Source organism: Phascolarctos cinereus, unplaced genomic scaffold (assembly GCF_003287225.1).
Source record: "Phascolarctos cinereus isolate Bilbo 61053 unplaced genomic scaffold, phaCin_HiC Scaffold_726;HRSCAF=1367, whole genome shotgun sequence".
Lineage (NCBI taxonomy): Eukaryota > Metazoa > Chordata > Mammalia > Diprotodontia > Phascolarctidae > Phascolarctos > Phascolarctos cinereus.
In genome coordinates, this window is record NW_027556098.1 from 400,636,047 (window position 1) to 400,651,866 (window position 15,820).

The 15,820-nt window shown below is 47.7% G+C and overlaps 1 protein-coding gene across 1 annotated transcript in view; it reads left to right on the plus strand.

Moving 5' to 3' along the window:
• MEGF6 (multiple EGF like domains 6) overlaps nucleotides 1-15,820 on the plus strand; it is a 370,100-nt gene extending 354,280 nt beyond the window's left edge. Inside the window, 7 exon segments of the mRNA XM_020975509.2 lie at nucleotides 2,819-2,947; nucleotides 4,367-4,495; nucleotides 5,467-5,595; nucleotides 6,775-6,903; nucleotides 8,426-8,554; nucleotides 13,766-13,813; nucleotides 14,816-15,820. Of these exon segments, the coding sequence (XP_020831168.1) occupies nucleotides 2,819-2,947; nucleotides 4,367-4,495; nucleotides 5,467-5,595; nucleotides 6,775-6,903; nucleotides 8,426-8,554; nucleotides 13,766-13,813; nucleotides 14,816-14,880 (758 nt within the window). The 3' untranslated portion in view covers nucleotides 14,881-15,820.

Here is a 15,820-nt window from a genome sequence, read left to right on the forward strand (position 1 = left end):
ATGCTAGAGTGGTTTTGCCCTTTCCTTCTCCAGCTTATTTTACAGATGAGGAAACTGAGGCAAACAGGGGGAAGTGACTTGCCCAGGGTCACCCAGCTAATATGTGTCTGAGGTCACATTTGAACTCAGGTCTTCTTGACTCCAAGCCCACTGAGTCACCTAGTTGCCTCTGTTCAGCAATCCTCTAATCAACAGGATCTATTTTGTTTCCAGTTTTTTTCTACTATAAGACATGCTGCTGTGATATATTCTGGTTAGTATCGCAAGACTTTTCTATATTTTGTCTCCTTGCGGTATATGCCTAGCAGCTGAGTCTCTGGGTCCAAGGGCATGGGCATTTTAGTCATTCTCTTAGCATCATTTCCAAATTGTTTTCCAGAATGTTTGGATCGATTAATACTCCTTCCAATAATGTATTAGGGTCCCTCCCATTCCATAGCCCCGCCACCATTGATGATCCCTATATTTTGTCATCTTGGCCAGTTTTCTGGGTGTGGGTTTGTTGTTTTGATGCGTATTTCTTTGATTATTAGTAATTTGGAACAGATCTTCCTAACTTTCTTAATAGTTTGTAATTATTTTGCTTTCTTTAGCTTTGTCCAATACTTTTATCTTCATACTCATTCCTAGAATAGAAGATAGGAAGCCCCTCTTTCAAAAAGTTACCCAAATCCTAGGTAAGAAAGGGAGGATCGATATTGTCCCCATTTTGTAGAGGAGGAAAATGACTAACCCAGACTGACAAGAGTTGACCAAGGTCAAACAGTGGCAGGGCTGGGCCGGGCCTTCTCTCCACATGTTCTCTGTGATAATGAGATTTGAGCTGTTCAATCTGATTTTGTAATTAAATCCCTCCTAGGATGCTGCAGACCTTCTTAGCAGAGCTAATAAACACATGGGGACAGTTATTAGAATATCATGCCTCTGGCTCTCCCCTCCTTTTAACACTCCCATGCCCCAAATAGACTTCCAAATCCTTCTCCGATGGTTTCAGCGCACACCCAGTTGATGTGGAATGATGATGATAACCGTCCTTCACATGTGTGTCCCATATTAGAGGCCCCACTTGCTTTCCCACCCAGTAGCTCATTCGATCCTCCCATTGTGTGCAGGATTTACCATACCCAGAAGCTGAGACCTCCCCCCCCCACCTTCACCCCAGCTGAGCTCTAGCTTTTGCTAAAACAGAAGGCTTTATAAACTTTATTTGTGAATTTTGGCAAGCATGAAGGATCAGGGTCATACCCAGCTGTGGGGATGAATGTGCTGGCCAAGAGTCAGATGAGCTGGGATCACGGGCCCCACTCATCTGTGGGTGAAATCACTGAAGTGCTCAGCCTCGTTTTCCTCATCTGTAAAATGGGAGTTAAATACCCTGTGTTTTGAGGATCAGATGGGAAAAAGGGTGCAGATCTCTTTGTAAGCTGTAAAGTATTATAAAAATTGTCTTTTGTCAAAGATTTTTGATTTTCTTGGTGGGGGAACTCCCGCCAGTGCAGTAAATGAGTTACTAGTAGATGAGTAGATGAGGCCACATAAGCAGTGTTGTAGGGAGTTGCCTGAACCTCATAGACTTCTTGCCCTTATGTCCAGGGTATGTCTAAGGCAGGATTTGAACCTAGGTCTTCCTGACTTGACCCCAAGGCCACTTCTCCATTCACCCCACCATGCTGCCTTGTCCCCCAGACACTTAGGACCCAAATAGGACTTCTTGGTGTCGTTTTGGGGGAAGAGAGGGCAAGGGTCCGTATCTGTGATTTTATGAATATATCGAACTCCCAGGGTGGAAATACCATTCTCTAATGCAAAATAGCAACTCATCTGCAAATTAGGATTAGAGATGCTCATAGATCCAGAGCTGTTAGGGACTTCTGACCCACCCCTCTCATTTTATAGGTGGAGAAACTGAGGACAAGTAAAGCTAAGTGACCTGCTAAGATCACCCCGGTAGAAAGCATCAGGGGCTCCCCCAACCCCTCCTAATTCCAGTGCCTTCCCTCTGTCAATTGCTTCGCATTTTTCCTGTATAGAGCTAGTTTGTCTATATTGGTTTACATGTTGTCTCCCCCATTAGACTGTAAGCTCCTTGAGGGGCAGGCACTGTCTTTTGCTTCTTTTTGTATCCCCAGTGCTTAGCACAGTGCCTGGCACACAGTAGGTGCTTAATAAATGTTGGTTGAATTGACTCTAAACCCAAGTCATTTAAATCCAGACTCGGTGCTTTTTCTATTTCTGGTCTTAGAGATTTGTCTGGGGCCACATAACTAGTGTGTGGCAGTATAGATCAGTTTATCTGTAGCCATGCAGGGTATATCAGAGGCAGGATTTGAACCCTGGTCTTCCTACCTCCAAAGACATTCCTCCCTCCCCTGCACCATGCTCTGCCCCACTGCCACCACTGGCCTTACCACGGTATTTAAAGATGACACAATAGCATTTCTGTGGGAACTGTCTCCTCCAACATGGAATGCAGCCCTTCCCTGCTTAGTTTCTTGAGTTCCTGGGGTCAGCCTTCTTGGGATGAGTCTGTCCACATTTGTCCTGGCTGCTCTTTGGTTGATAGACCTTGGTCCATTACCAAGCCTACACCTGACCTTGAGTATCCCAGGAACACCAGCCTTCAATGGCAGTAAGTTTTGTTGAGGACCCCCTGCCCTCTCTCAGCTCCATGCATTGACACACATAAGCAGACACACAACATATCCTACCTGGCTCACCAAACCCTGTTTCCACGTGCTCTCCACCCCTTATAAAGTTCCCTGAGGTTGGGAACTTTTTTGCTTGACTCATCACTGATGAACTTGAGGTCCCCCCTCAGGCTGCCCCAGGGATCGATTCGGCTTGGGCTGTGAGCTGGTGTGTCCCTGTAGGAATGGAGGCCTGTGTCATCCCATCAACGGCTCCTGCTCCTGTGGCCTGGGATGGATGGGAAAGCACTGTGAGCTAGGTGAGTGCCCTTCCTGCCCTCCAACACCACCCCTCTAGCCTCAGTCTTCTCATTTGTAAAATGGGCTGACAATGACTCCTTGCGCACAGGGTTTTTGGTTTTTTGTTTTGTTTTGCTTTTAATTTTTTTTTTCGCACAGGGTTTTTGGCAAGGATCAAGAGATTTATGTTTGTGCGTGTGTGTGTGTGTGTGTGTGTGTGTGTATATATAGTATATATATATACACACACACACGCATATACACACATACATACATATGTATATATACATACATTGTGCATGTAAATAGTTATACACACATATTTCTGTAGGTATGTCCATGTGCATATCTATGCATATATACACACGTGTGCACATGTGTGTTTATATGTAAATGCATTGGGCATGTGTGTGCATTGTGCCTTTGTGCACATGTGTATACGTGCGTATAAAGTCCGTTGCAAACAACATATAAATGTTGTTATTTTTGTTGTTGTTATCAGAGTGCCACCTCACAACCAGGAAGAACTGTGTTCAAGTTTTGCCTTTGACTAATACTGCATGTGTGACCCTGGGCACACGATTGTTTATTATGGCAATTCTCAAAATTTTTCTCAAAAAATGTCCTCAGGGGGCAGCTAGGTAGAGCACCGGCCCTGAAGTCAGGAGGACCTGAGTTCAAATCTAGCCTCAGACCAAACACTTGACATTTACTAGCTGTGTGACCCTGGGCAAGTCACTTAACACCAATTGCCTAAAAAAAAAAAACAATTAAAAAAAATGTCCTCAGGGAGAAGATCCCATCTTGTATCAAAACCACTTGAGGCCGCCATCACCCTCAAGGGAAATACAGGCACATGGTGTTTGCTTTGAGACTCCATGTTAACTTTATTTTGACTTGGGGAATTAACCGTGCTCACGTATTTTAGGACAGATGTCTGTCACGTCGTTTGTGGGGAAGAAATGTCAGAGTTTACTGTTAGGGCTGTTAATAGGGAAGAATCCTCACACAGAGTGCTCATATTATGTGAATAGATTGAATCCATGAAAACGGATTCAACAATTTGATTCCCTCCACATCAATGGGTCATAGATTTAGGGCCCGAAGGGACTTATGAGGTCAACCCCCCTCATTTTACAGAGGAGACTGAGGCCCAGTAAGGTTAAGTGACTTGCCCCAGGTCACACAGCTAGTAAGTGTCTGAGGCTGGATCTGAACTCAGGTCTTCCTGACTCCAGGCCCAGAGCTCTATCCATTGTGCCACTTGGAGCCTCATGTATGTGGGGGCTCATACTCTGGAGCTATCTTGCTCCAGCCACAATGTCTGAAGTCTTCCCATGAGGCCACCTTCTCTGACCTCTACCCATTCTCACTGGAGACTCAGTCTTCCTCTTGCCTACCCTGACTTGCTTAGGAGCATTCTGTCATTCTCTCTCCAGCCTGCCCACCTGGGAAGTATGGTGCTGACTGCCGCCTGGAATGTACCTGTCTCAACAATGGGACGTGTGATCGAGTGATGGGTGCCTGTCAGTGTCCCCCGGGCCATTTTGGCCAGGCCTGTGAACACAGTGAGTTCTGCAGGGGACCTCTTGTGACTCCTCTCAGATTCTGGGATACCACATTTTAATAGGAATTTTGACCACCTAGATTGTTTTCCAAGGAAAGCAGCTGGGTTGATGGGGGCACTAGAGCTCTGTGCCATACGAGAATTAGTTCAAGGAACTGGGGATGTTTAGTCTGGAGAAGAGAAGACTTAGAGAGTCTATGATCTGCCCAGCCAGGTAGAGGCGGGAAAGAGGGAGGGAGACTGAGCTCAGATCTGTCCTGGTAATCAGGGCACCTCCCTGTCCCCTCTACTCCCAGGTAGGACAAGACCTGTGATTTGTTTCTGAAATGGCTGGGGCTGTGTTCTCCCCAGCCTACCTCTGGACAGTGAGCACATGTTAGGATAGTGGCTGGACATTGTATAACAGGGGCAGGCAGAGGTCACCTGGCCCATGGGGGATCTCAGTACCCCCTCTCCCTTCCTGAATCACTTGAAAGCCAAAGTTGGATGCCCACTGGAGATATTGTGAGGGGGGTTTTGTTTACATAGGGGTCAGACCAGATGGCTGCTGAGGTTCCTACCCTCTGAGAGTCTGTCTTTTGGGGTCCTGGCCTCATCTTCACCGTACACTGTCAACACTAGGCTAGGAAGGCTAGTTGGAGATCCTCTTCAAGGATGCCCAGAGTGAGGCCAAGAAGAGTAGGCCTAGGATGTGGGGGTTGCTTTTGTTTCAGGCAAAGATGAGATCATGAAGCTAGCAACATCAGAAACCCTTGTGCCTCTGATGAAATCCACCATGAGGTTAAGTGGGACCACTTTAGATGGGTCAGCCCACATTACTGGTCTTCATCAAACAGGCCTGCTCTGGGAGCACTTTGCTAGAGCAGTGGTCTGGGTGGGAGCCCTCCTGGCCTTAAGAGAGCGGGACAGGATTCTGTATGCGTGGCCCATTTTAACCACTTTGGGCCCTTCTGGGGTGGCCTCTTTCCCCAGCATGTCCCCCTGGCTTTCACGGGGCTGGCTGCCAAGAGGTTTGTGACTGTCACCAAGGAGCCCTGTGCCACCCGCTCACTGGCCAATGTCTCTGCCCCGCCGGCTTCCAGGGGCAGTTCTGCGAGAAAGGTAAGTCTCTAGTGATGCTCAGCTTCCTGCATCCTAGGCCCCTGATGCCATAAGGGGAGCTCTGGCACCCTCGTTCTACTGGGCTCTCTGCTAGGCCCATTTAATGTAGGCTCCACTGGTAAGGAGTCTAGTAAACCTAAGCCTCTTGAAGTCAGCCAACTAACCCACAAGCTTGCTGTGTGCTAGGCATTCTGCTGGGTACCAGGGATGCAAAGACAAAAAAGAAAGAACTATTTAGGCAGCCAGGGGGCATTAGAGTGCAGGCCTTGAGTCAGGAAGACCCGAGTTCAAATGCAGCCTCAAGATACTAGTTGTGTGACCCTGGATGAGTCACCTAATCTGTTTGCCTCAGTTTCTGCATCTGTAAAATGACGATAATAATAGCCTCTACCTCCCAGGGTTGTTGTAAGGATTAAGTGAGAGAATTATTTGTAAAGCACTTTCCACAGTCCCTGGCACGTAGTAAGTGCTATATAAATGCTAGCTGCTATAATAATAATAATAACAATAATAATACTAATAATTATTATTATTATTGGAATTATTATTATTACTGGAACTGAGAAGACAAGTTTCTTGCCTAGGGCCACACAGCCTGTATTTTTCAGAGGCTGGTATTGAACCCAGGTCTTCCTCATGGCTAGGCCAATTTTCTATCCTCTACACCATGCTGCCTCTCACCCGGCATGGAATAAATGAATAAATTATTATAATGAATAAATACTTGTTGGATTGAAGTAAATCCATTTCCCTGAGGGTTTCCAAAATACGGCGGATATTGCTATAGTAGAATGTGAACTCCTTGACAGAGGCAGGGGCTAGGTCATTTGTGTACCTCTGTACCTAGCACAGGGCCTGGCATCTGGTAAACACTTCATAAATGCTCCTTGGATTGATTGAATGGGATCCCTTGGCAGTCACTGACTGCATGACCTTGACTTTCTCTCTAAAACCGCAGTGAAGATTGTAAAAATGTGCCCTGTCCCACAAAGACCACCTGCCCCCCCCCCCCCCCAGCACCATATGCATTGTGGCCATTGCAGCTGAGACTTCTCTCCAATGAGGGAATATATTGGACATCATCCTTCGGTGATGGGGGGAGGGTGCCTGGACTGAGCCTTTGACAGGCAGGGCTGCCTGGGCCAGCCCCTCAGCCCTCTGCTTCTCCTCCCCCGGCAGGATGTGAGCCAGGGATGTTTGGAGCTGACTGCCGCCAGGCTTGTGACTGTGAGGGGGATGTGCCGTGTGACTCAGTCACCGGCCAGTGCCTGTGCCCACCAGGGAGGATGGGAGCCAAGTGTGACCTGGGTAAGTGCAGGGGTGGGGGACAAAAGCAGGGAGAGAATGCTGTCCCGTGGTGGTGGGCGTATCAAGGGGAGAAAGTCTGTAGCACATGGCTGCTTTCACCATAGACCTTCAGATCTTAGTTCATCCCTCTCCCTCGGTCTTCTCCTTACTTCTAATACTGTCCTCCTGAGGTAGGTCAGGTGGGTTTGAATAGCCCCATTTTACAGATATGGAACTGGAGGCATAGAGATGAAGTAACCAGCCCAAAGTCACATGGTCAGTGGGAAGACCATGGCCAGAACCCAGTCTCTTGACCCTCTTCCCCATTTTTTTCTAATAGACCCAGAAATGGGCTTTTATGCTGGATCCTTTAGTCCCTGTTAAGGCCTTTAGGCTCAGGCAGCCCTTTGGAGTCAGGCCCCCTATTTTTGGACTCACAAAACCCTTCAGAATTCTCAGGTGTTCAGGGCCATAACTAGGGCAGGGTCACTAAGCCTTTGTCCCAAGGCACCGAATTTAGAAGGTACAGAATTAGGGCTTGCATTCCTTTAGCAATAGTGAAATGATAGAGCTTAGCAGCCAGTTGGTAAGAAGACTGAAATACTTGTCTGAATCTGTGAACAGCCCTTCAAGGGTTGTGGGTTATATGCCTGCCCATCATAGGCCATTGTTGTCCAGGTGCTCCCCAAATTTTGCCACAAGGGAGTCTACCCAATGTGCTGTTTTCCTTGCCTTGATTTCCCTCGACAGTGAAAAGATAACAGTGACGATGAAGCTTATCCAGTGATCATCTTTCACTTTCACCACATGACTGGCTCGGCTTTTTTAAAAAAATAAAATCTTATAGATACCTTTTATTTTGCATCACTTACTTTTTCCATGGTATCCATGTCTTAACCCACATCCAGAAAGCAATCCTTTAAAATTACTAATTTTTTAGAAGAAAAAAATTCAGTGAAATGTATCCTCCTATTGAAAAAGCCTGACATCCCATGCAGGGTCCTACCCCTATGGCCCGCACCTCTGCCAACAAGTGGGGGAGGAGTCTTCTCCCATCACTTCTTCTGAGTCATGCTTTATCATTTTAATTTCATAGCATTCAATTTCAGTCGTTTCAGGGCTTCTCCCATTGTCCTTGTTTCTTGGTTTTCTTCCCTTTGCATCAACTCATACAAGTCTTCTCAGGCTTCTTTGTATCCAAGTTGGTCACTTCTTCCAACACCATGACGTTCCATTCTGTCCCTGCGGCTCTTTCCCAATCAATGAACGGCTCCTTAGTTTCTAGACCTTTGCTACCACAGAAACGGATCGATCCATCCTCTTTTTCAATCGCCCGTTTCTTCAGCGTCATCCTTTGCCCTTCTTCTCTTCTGTGGTCCCTTCTTGGTAGCCTGTGTGTGTCCACCATTCACCTCTCCATTCACCTCTGCCCTGGTTTGAGTTTCCTCTGGTGCAAAAATAGATACAGTTTCTTCTTAGGACAGACCATTGAGCTCTGAGCCCCTGGGGTCTGTCTGAGTTCCTTCTGCACTTGCCTCCCCAGAATGCAGGGGAAATCGCTTCGGCCCTGGCTGCACCCTGAGCTGTGGCTGTGAGGGGAGTTCTCACTGTAACGCCCTCAACGGCCAGTGTGTCTGCATGGGAGGCTACATTGGGCCCACGTGTCGAGAAGGTGAGTCTATTTCCTATTATCGGGGTCATAAGCAGGCGTCCTCCTTCCTTTGTTCCAGGCGCCCTGGCCTTCCAGGGATCAGAGCGTTAAAGATCTGAAGGTCATCTGCTCTGACTCCCTCATTTTATAGATAAGGAAACTGAGGACCAAGGGAGGGTCGTTGGCGCATGGGACTCGAGATCTCACTCTGAAAGGGACCTCAGAGGTCATCTGGTCTGACTCCCTTATTTTACAGATAAGGAAACCGAGGGCCCCAGAGATGAAGGGCTTCCCCAAGGGAGAGGCAGGGGGAGCTGCCTCTGGGATTTGGACTGGAATGCCTTAAAGCAGGTTCCTACTCAGGGTTCTTTACTTCTCAACTTGCCCAACATTTGTGTTTGTCTAACAAAGGCTGATGAAATGAGTAATTGATGATCGCTGTAGAACGGTCCCTTCTTTCAGTATCATGTTATCAACAAGGAAACTGAGGCCCAGAGAGGGGAGGGGAATTACCCAGTCACAGAGCCTGGAATCCGAGTGTGCCAGGGCCTGGTGGCTGCTTAAATTCTGTGCAGGGCTTTTCTCACAACAACCTTGTGAGATGGGTAGCTCCATGCTGGATTTGCCATCTAAGGACCTGGCTTCAAATCCCATCTCTGCCAACCTATGTGCACTGGGGCATGGTCACAACCTCAGTTTTCTCATCTCTAAAATGGACTTGATCTCTAAGGTCTCTTCCAGCTCTGTCTATAATCCCAAGTATTACTAACACTTTTACAAATGAGGAAACTGAGGCTCAGAGAGGTAAATGGATATACTTGTTTATCAACAAGCATTTATTAATCACCTACTAAATACTAGGCACCAGGGATACAAGTGACCTGCTCATAGTCACAGAGCTAGTGTCTCTCCTTGCAATTCAAACCCAGGTCTCCAGATTCTGGGTCAGAATATAACAGGAAGGGGCCTTAGAGATTCCTGGACTTGGAGTCAGGAAGACTTAGGTTCAAATCCCACCAGGGATATATAACTGTGTGCCTCTGGTCAAAGTCACTTAAAAAACCTCTCTGTGCCTCAGTTTCTGCATCTCTAAAATGCAAAGTTTGGACTTGAATCTGTGATTCCTTGCTAGGATTTTTACCTAGCCCAGCCCAGAATTCATCATTTTATAGACTTGTAGAACCCAGGTCACATGGCTAGTAAGCAGCAAATTAAAGGTCAAAGAATCATAGCTTTAGAGCTGGACTTGAGAGGTTGAGTCCAACCACCCCATTTTAGAGATGAGGAAACTGGGGCTTAAGGAGAAGTGAACCTGCCCAAAGACACACCTGCAGTAAACAGCAGATCCTCCGATTCCTACATCCAGTATTGCCCCCACACCACGGCTCTCCATCCGTACACTGAGGCCTAACCGTCCGCTTCCATCTTCTTGGTCCTGTCCTTCTTTGCCCCAGCTGCAGAGCCTGGGGATGCTCTTTGGTGAAGGCTAGAGCCCCAGTCCCTCCCCTCCCCAGCCCCGAGCCCATCCTGTCAACAGCTGGCTTGGGTTGTGTGGACTCCAAGGCGAATGTGAAGTGTCCTGCCAATACCCACAAGAGCAGATGGGCTTTGATTTGGGCAAGATGTGAATTTTATAGACATTTGGATGGATTTGCTATTGTTCCACCCTATCTCCCCCCAGCCAGGCCCCATGGGCTCATCTCCCCAGCATGGGAGGCCTTCCTTACTCAAGAGCCTACGGAAGGCAAGCCTGGGTTGGGCACTGAGGGAGCCCCATTTGGAGCACATCTGGATTATAATAAAAATAATAACAGCTCACACTTTTATAGCATTTTAAGGTTTGCAAAGTACTTTATATATGTTACCTGATTTAAGTCTCCTAAGAAGCCTTGTGAAGTAGGGACTGTTATTAGCCCCATTGAACAGATGAGGCTGTTAACTGAGGCTCAGAAAGGTCAGTCAGGCAATGACTGTGTTCTAGGCACTGTGCTAAGCACCGGGGATATAAAGAGAGGCAAAAACAATCCCTATCCTTAAGAAGCTTACTTTTTTTTGGAAAAAATTATTTTTTCCCAATTAAGCATATTTTTTTCTTTTTTTCTCCACCCCACCCCCTCAACTGAGTAGCTGACATTCTAATGGGGAGACAATATATACATTAATAGGTACATGTATCCAAGATACAGAGAGTAGATGGGAAGGGAGCCTTAGAGGAGAAGGTAAAAAGCCACGTCCATAATCACACGGCTAGTAAATGGTCCCAGCTGGGGGATATTTGAACCCTAGTCTTCCAGACTCCAAGTCCAGAGTACTACCCACCAGACCAGAGGACAGCAAATTGATCAGGGGTTGATAGTTAACATATCCAAGGACACTGAGAATGGAGTCTGGCTCCATATGGTGGTTTTTTTGGTTTGTTTGTTTTTGGGTTTTTTTTTTTTTTAGCGAGGCAGTTGGGGTTAAGTGACTTGTCCAGGGCCACAAAGCTAGTAAGTAGTTAACATATAACCAGCACACCAGTGAGCTCCTGGCCTCATTAGGAGACATCATGGTGTAGCACACAGCAGACTTGGAGTCAAGACCACCGGATTCAGTGTCAGCCTCAGACCCTTACTTACTTACCTATGGGACCCCAGACAAATCACCTAATCTACACCTACCTTTCAGCCCTTTTTTATGCAGTCTTTCCGCATGAGAGTGTAAGCTCCTGGAGGTCAGGGGATGTCTTTTTGCCTGTATTTGTATCTCTGGTGCTGGGCATGTAGCGAGCACTTGAATGCTTGTTGACCTCAACAAACATCAGGTGAGGGGGGTGAACTCTACGGCTTCTGACATCTCTTCCAGTTCTAGATCTAGAACCCAATGATCCAGGGGTTCTTAACCCCCCCCCCAAGGGGTCTGTGGAGAGATTTCAGGAGGCCTGTGAACTTGGATGTGAGAAGATAATCACATCTTTATTGGAATATAATTGGTATCTTTGTAAAGCTATTTTATTTTGTGCATTTAAAACCATGATTCTAAGCATGGGCCCCACAGGCTTCACCATTGGCCAAAGGGGTCCCTGGCACCAAAAATGTTAAGAACCACCGCTGCCATAACCACAAAGGGCAGAGGGAAGTTGGAATCTGTTATTTTGGGTACTGATGCGAACAGAAATCATATGTTAGGGCAGCGACATCTACTGGTTATATCTGGCATTGCAGCCATAATCTATTGGACACCAAGGGAAGAAACGCAGAAACAGGGTAACTCTCATTTCTGAAGTTTTAGGAAGGGCCAATCTGCCGCCAGTAATTCTGTGAGTTAGGTCTGCACAGTATGCATAGTTTACATATGACATCATATTAAGAGGCATGTGTACACATTCTAATGATGCCTGTACCCCTTTGAGTAGGAATGCCCACGATAATAACAGTAATAGTAATAATAATAGCGACGCTAATGATATCTGACATCTATGTAGCACTGCACTGTGTGCTAAGCTTTACAATTACTATCTCATGTGATCCTCACAACAACTCTGGAAGGTAGGCGCTAGTATTATCCCCATTTTACAGATGAGGAAACTGAGGCAGACAGGTTAAGTGACAAGCTCAGGGTCACCCAGCTAAGAAGTACCTGAGGCGGGATTTGAATTCAGGTCTTTCTGATTCCGAGCCCAGCGCTCTATCCATTGCACCCCCTAGCTGATGGATTTCATTGGACGCGGGGCTTGGAGAAAAGGGAAGGGATTAAACAGTGGAGTGAGCACAAGGTATTGGCATGTGTATGTATATTTACAGTATACCCACAGACATACACAGACAGTGTGGTATAGCACATGGAGTGCTGGGGTTCAGATCTCACCTCTGATACTAGCTGTGTGACCCTGGACAAGTCACTCTCTCAGCTGTCTTAGTTATATGTGTTTTCATCTGCATAAATGAAGGTATTAATGGCACAGTGGACAGAATACTGGGTCTGGAATCAGGAAGACCCGAGTTCACATCCAGCCTCAGACACTTACTGTGGGACCCAGGGCAAGTCAATTAACCTTCCTGCCTCAGTTTCCTCAACTGTAAAATGAGGGTAATAACAACACCTACCTCCTAGGGTCATTGTGAGGATCAAAGTAAAGTACTTAGCACGATGCTGGTACATAGCAGGTACATAATAAATGCTTGTTCCCTTCCCTTTCCTTCTCCTCTAATTCCCGCGCCTGCATGGAGTTCAAAGCATCATAGATCTCGGGTCATAGGAACTCAGAGGCCATTGGTCACAACCCCCGTTTCAGAAACGCTGAAGCGGTCGGGAGTGGAAAAAATTTAAGAAGCCCTGATTGTCCAACCTACTCAATTTCTGATGAGGAAACAGTAGTCAAATCAGCAAGCATTTATTAGGCACCTACCATATGCAAGGCACTGTGCAGTGTTTAGAATCCCCCCCAAAAAAAGAGTTAAAAAACCCCCCCCAAAACCTCGAGAGCCTCTGCTCTCAAGGAGCTCACAGTGTAACAGGGCAGATAACATGCAGACAACCAGGTGCAAGCAAGATATGGTCAGGATGGACCGGAGATGTTTGTAGCGGGCAGCCACTGAGATCTGGGAGAACTGGGAAGGGCTGCCCGTACCGGGAATCTTAGTTAAGATCTGAAGAAGCCAGGAGGCAGAGAAGAGAGGGAGAGAATTCCAGGCATGGGAGCAGCCCGAGTCTGGAGGCTGGACCTAGAGCCTAGATCTAGAAAGGGCCTCTGAGACCAGGAAGTCCAATCTCTTATTTTACAAGTGAGGAAACTGAGGCAAAGAGAAAGCCCACACGATCATAAGAGCACAGATTTAGGGCTGGGACCCCCAGAAGCCGTTGCGTCCGATCCTTCATTTAATGAAGAAATGGGCCCGGGAAGGTTGTGATTTGGCGAAGGTCACACAAGCATTACGGGGCTGACTCAGAATTTGAACTCAGGCCCTCTGGCCCCAAATTCATCATCCTTTCCATTCTCCTATACTGACTAGATTTTGATGTTAAAAAGCAGGGGATGAGGAGAGGAGAGGCTTGTTTTTTCAATGATCCAGGGTGGAGTTTGGTGATGGGGCGATGTTTGCCAGTTTAGGGGTTGACTTTTGCCCTCTGCACCCCCTTTTAAACTGGTCTGCCTGGAGTGGGAATGAGCACAGCAGACCCTCCTGTACAGACACTAGCGAGCCAGGCATCGGGGCTTACCCATCCCTCTCTTTCTGTTGTGGTATTTTTCAGGCGGCCCTCTGCAGCTCCCAGCCAGCAAGTCCCAAGTCTTGGACCCAGGTAAGCGGATCTGCATTGGGTCTCTTTTGTGTCTTTCACCATGAGCTCAAGATGCCCTGGTCACTGGGTCTGTCTGCCTAGGACATGGGGAAGAGGGTGAGGCTTGCTAAACATCCTGAGAGTGTTAGAACCAAACGTGTTTGCAGAGTGAGCCAGGTAGGGGAAGCTTCAGATTCCCCGGGTACCCCAAGTTTCTGCTGTCCTGGAACCAAGGGGGCTGATGACATAAAGCCAGGCCTTGTTAAAAAGGCAAAGAGAAGGTACAAGCCTATCAGAGCCTGAGCTCATTCCCTTCTCCCTCTGCCCCTCAGCCAGATGACACTGTTCAGTGGCCCTAAATCTACTGAGTAGCAGCTAGGTGGTGCAGTGAATTGAGAGCCAGGCTTGGAGATGAGCAGACCTGGGTTCAAAGCCAGACTCAGATACTCGATCCTGGACACAACGCTTCGCCTCCCCCCTCAGCGTCATTTTCCCCATCTATAAAACGTAGGGGAAGACTCCATGGCTTCTGAGGTCCCTTGCAGCTCCGAAACTCACCTTTGAGTCTGACGGCGTCTTCACAGCAATCCTACTTATCACATACATGTAGCCTGTGTCTGGCAAGACCACTGAGAGCAGAGTGCAGGGGAAGTGGTGTTAAATACGGTTCATTAAGACATCAGCCCAGCCACCCCGCCACCCCCTGATCCCCTTAACTGGTAGAGTCTGCTCACTTCTCAAGTCACAAGCGTATAGATGCTCAGCACTTACAGGTTCTAGCTCTCCTCCAACCGAGACCCCCAGACAACGTAAGCTCACTCCACTGTAGGCCTGTGTCTTCTGTAGAGAGAAGGCTGTTAACCTTGCCTCACTCTCAGGACTTGGGCACCATCTTACTGGGGTCATTACCTTAGCACTAACTATGATCGAGATGCTCCTGTTTCTTCCCCATACCACTAAACACCTAGAGGCTTCTCAATCACTACTCAGACTCATTTTATCTTTCTTTTCTCCTGTTATTAGTGGCTTCACGTCCTTCATCCTACAGATCACCTCCCAGGTTCAGCCCACAGCCAGCAAAACATTAGCCCCCAACCTCTGTCTTCCATTCCCACCCACCCTCCCTTCCCTGGCCCTGCCCATCCTTCCAGTGTTACTGTATGTAAGTGACGAAAAATCCTCGGGAAACCACCGGTCGACTGGTTCCGTCTTAGCCATCATTCATTTTTTTGAACCAGCGTTCTCTCTGATGCTGCTGGTGAGGCCACGGTGACTACAATGCTATGTAACTCACCACTCCTGGGATCTCAATTCCCCTCCAAAAGGCCTGAGGATGACTGACAGCTTCTTGGGCTCAGGCCAAGGGGAGATGGCTGCAGTAAGGTCCATCTTAAGCTCCCAGTGTTGGGCTGGTGGACTGGACGGGACAATCCCAAAGGCACTGACTCAACCAGGGACAACTGTGTTCTAAGGAACACCCATCAGTTCCCACCAGCCACAGCCCATAAAGGGTACTCCAGGATGCTCAGAGAACAAGGAGACGGCCTCTGGGCTTGGCATGTTTGTTTCTAACTCTTCCCTGCAATCTACCAGCAGGCTTCATCTGGTGCTAACCAATGGACTGATGGCTACTCAACAGCTCCAGCCTGTCCTGTTCTGGGGGCGGTTCCTTGTTTACCTGGAAATATAGTCCAATATGTATTTATGTAAAGGTATTTATGGGCAGCTGTACAAAGTCAGGTTCTGGGGAGGGGGCAGCCTGGTGCTCCAGAGAGGCACTGGAAGGGGTGTGTTCAGCCCCAGACGGTGGCCTCTTTGCTCCTCCTCTGTGCTATAAAGGCATTGTCGTCCCCCCTACCCCAACTCCATCCTGGGGAGGGGGACTGAGTGTTCTGTTTTCAGCTGAGTGGGCACAACCGTGTCCTCCCTTTATATATCAACCAGCCAGCCAATGTGTACTGTAAGGGTTCCATGGCAAAGGGGGCCCGGCACTGTGTAAAACTCATTAAGTTAAAAGAATGAAACTTT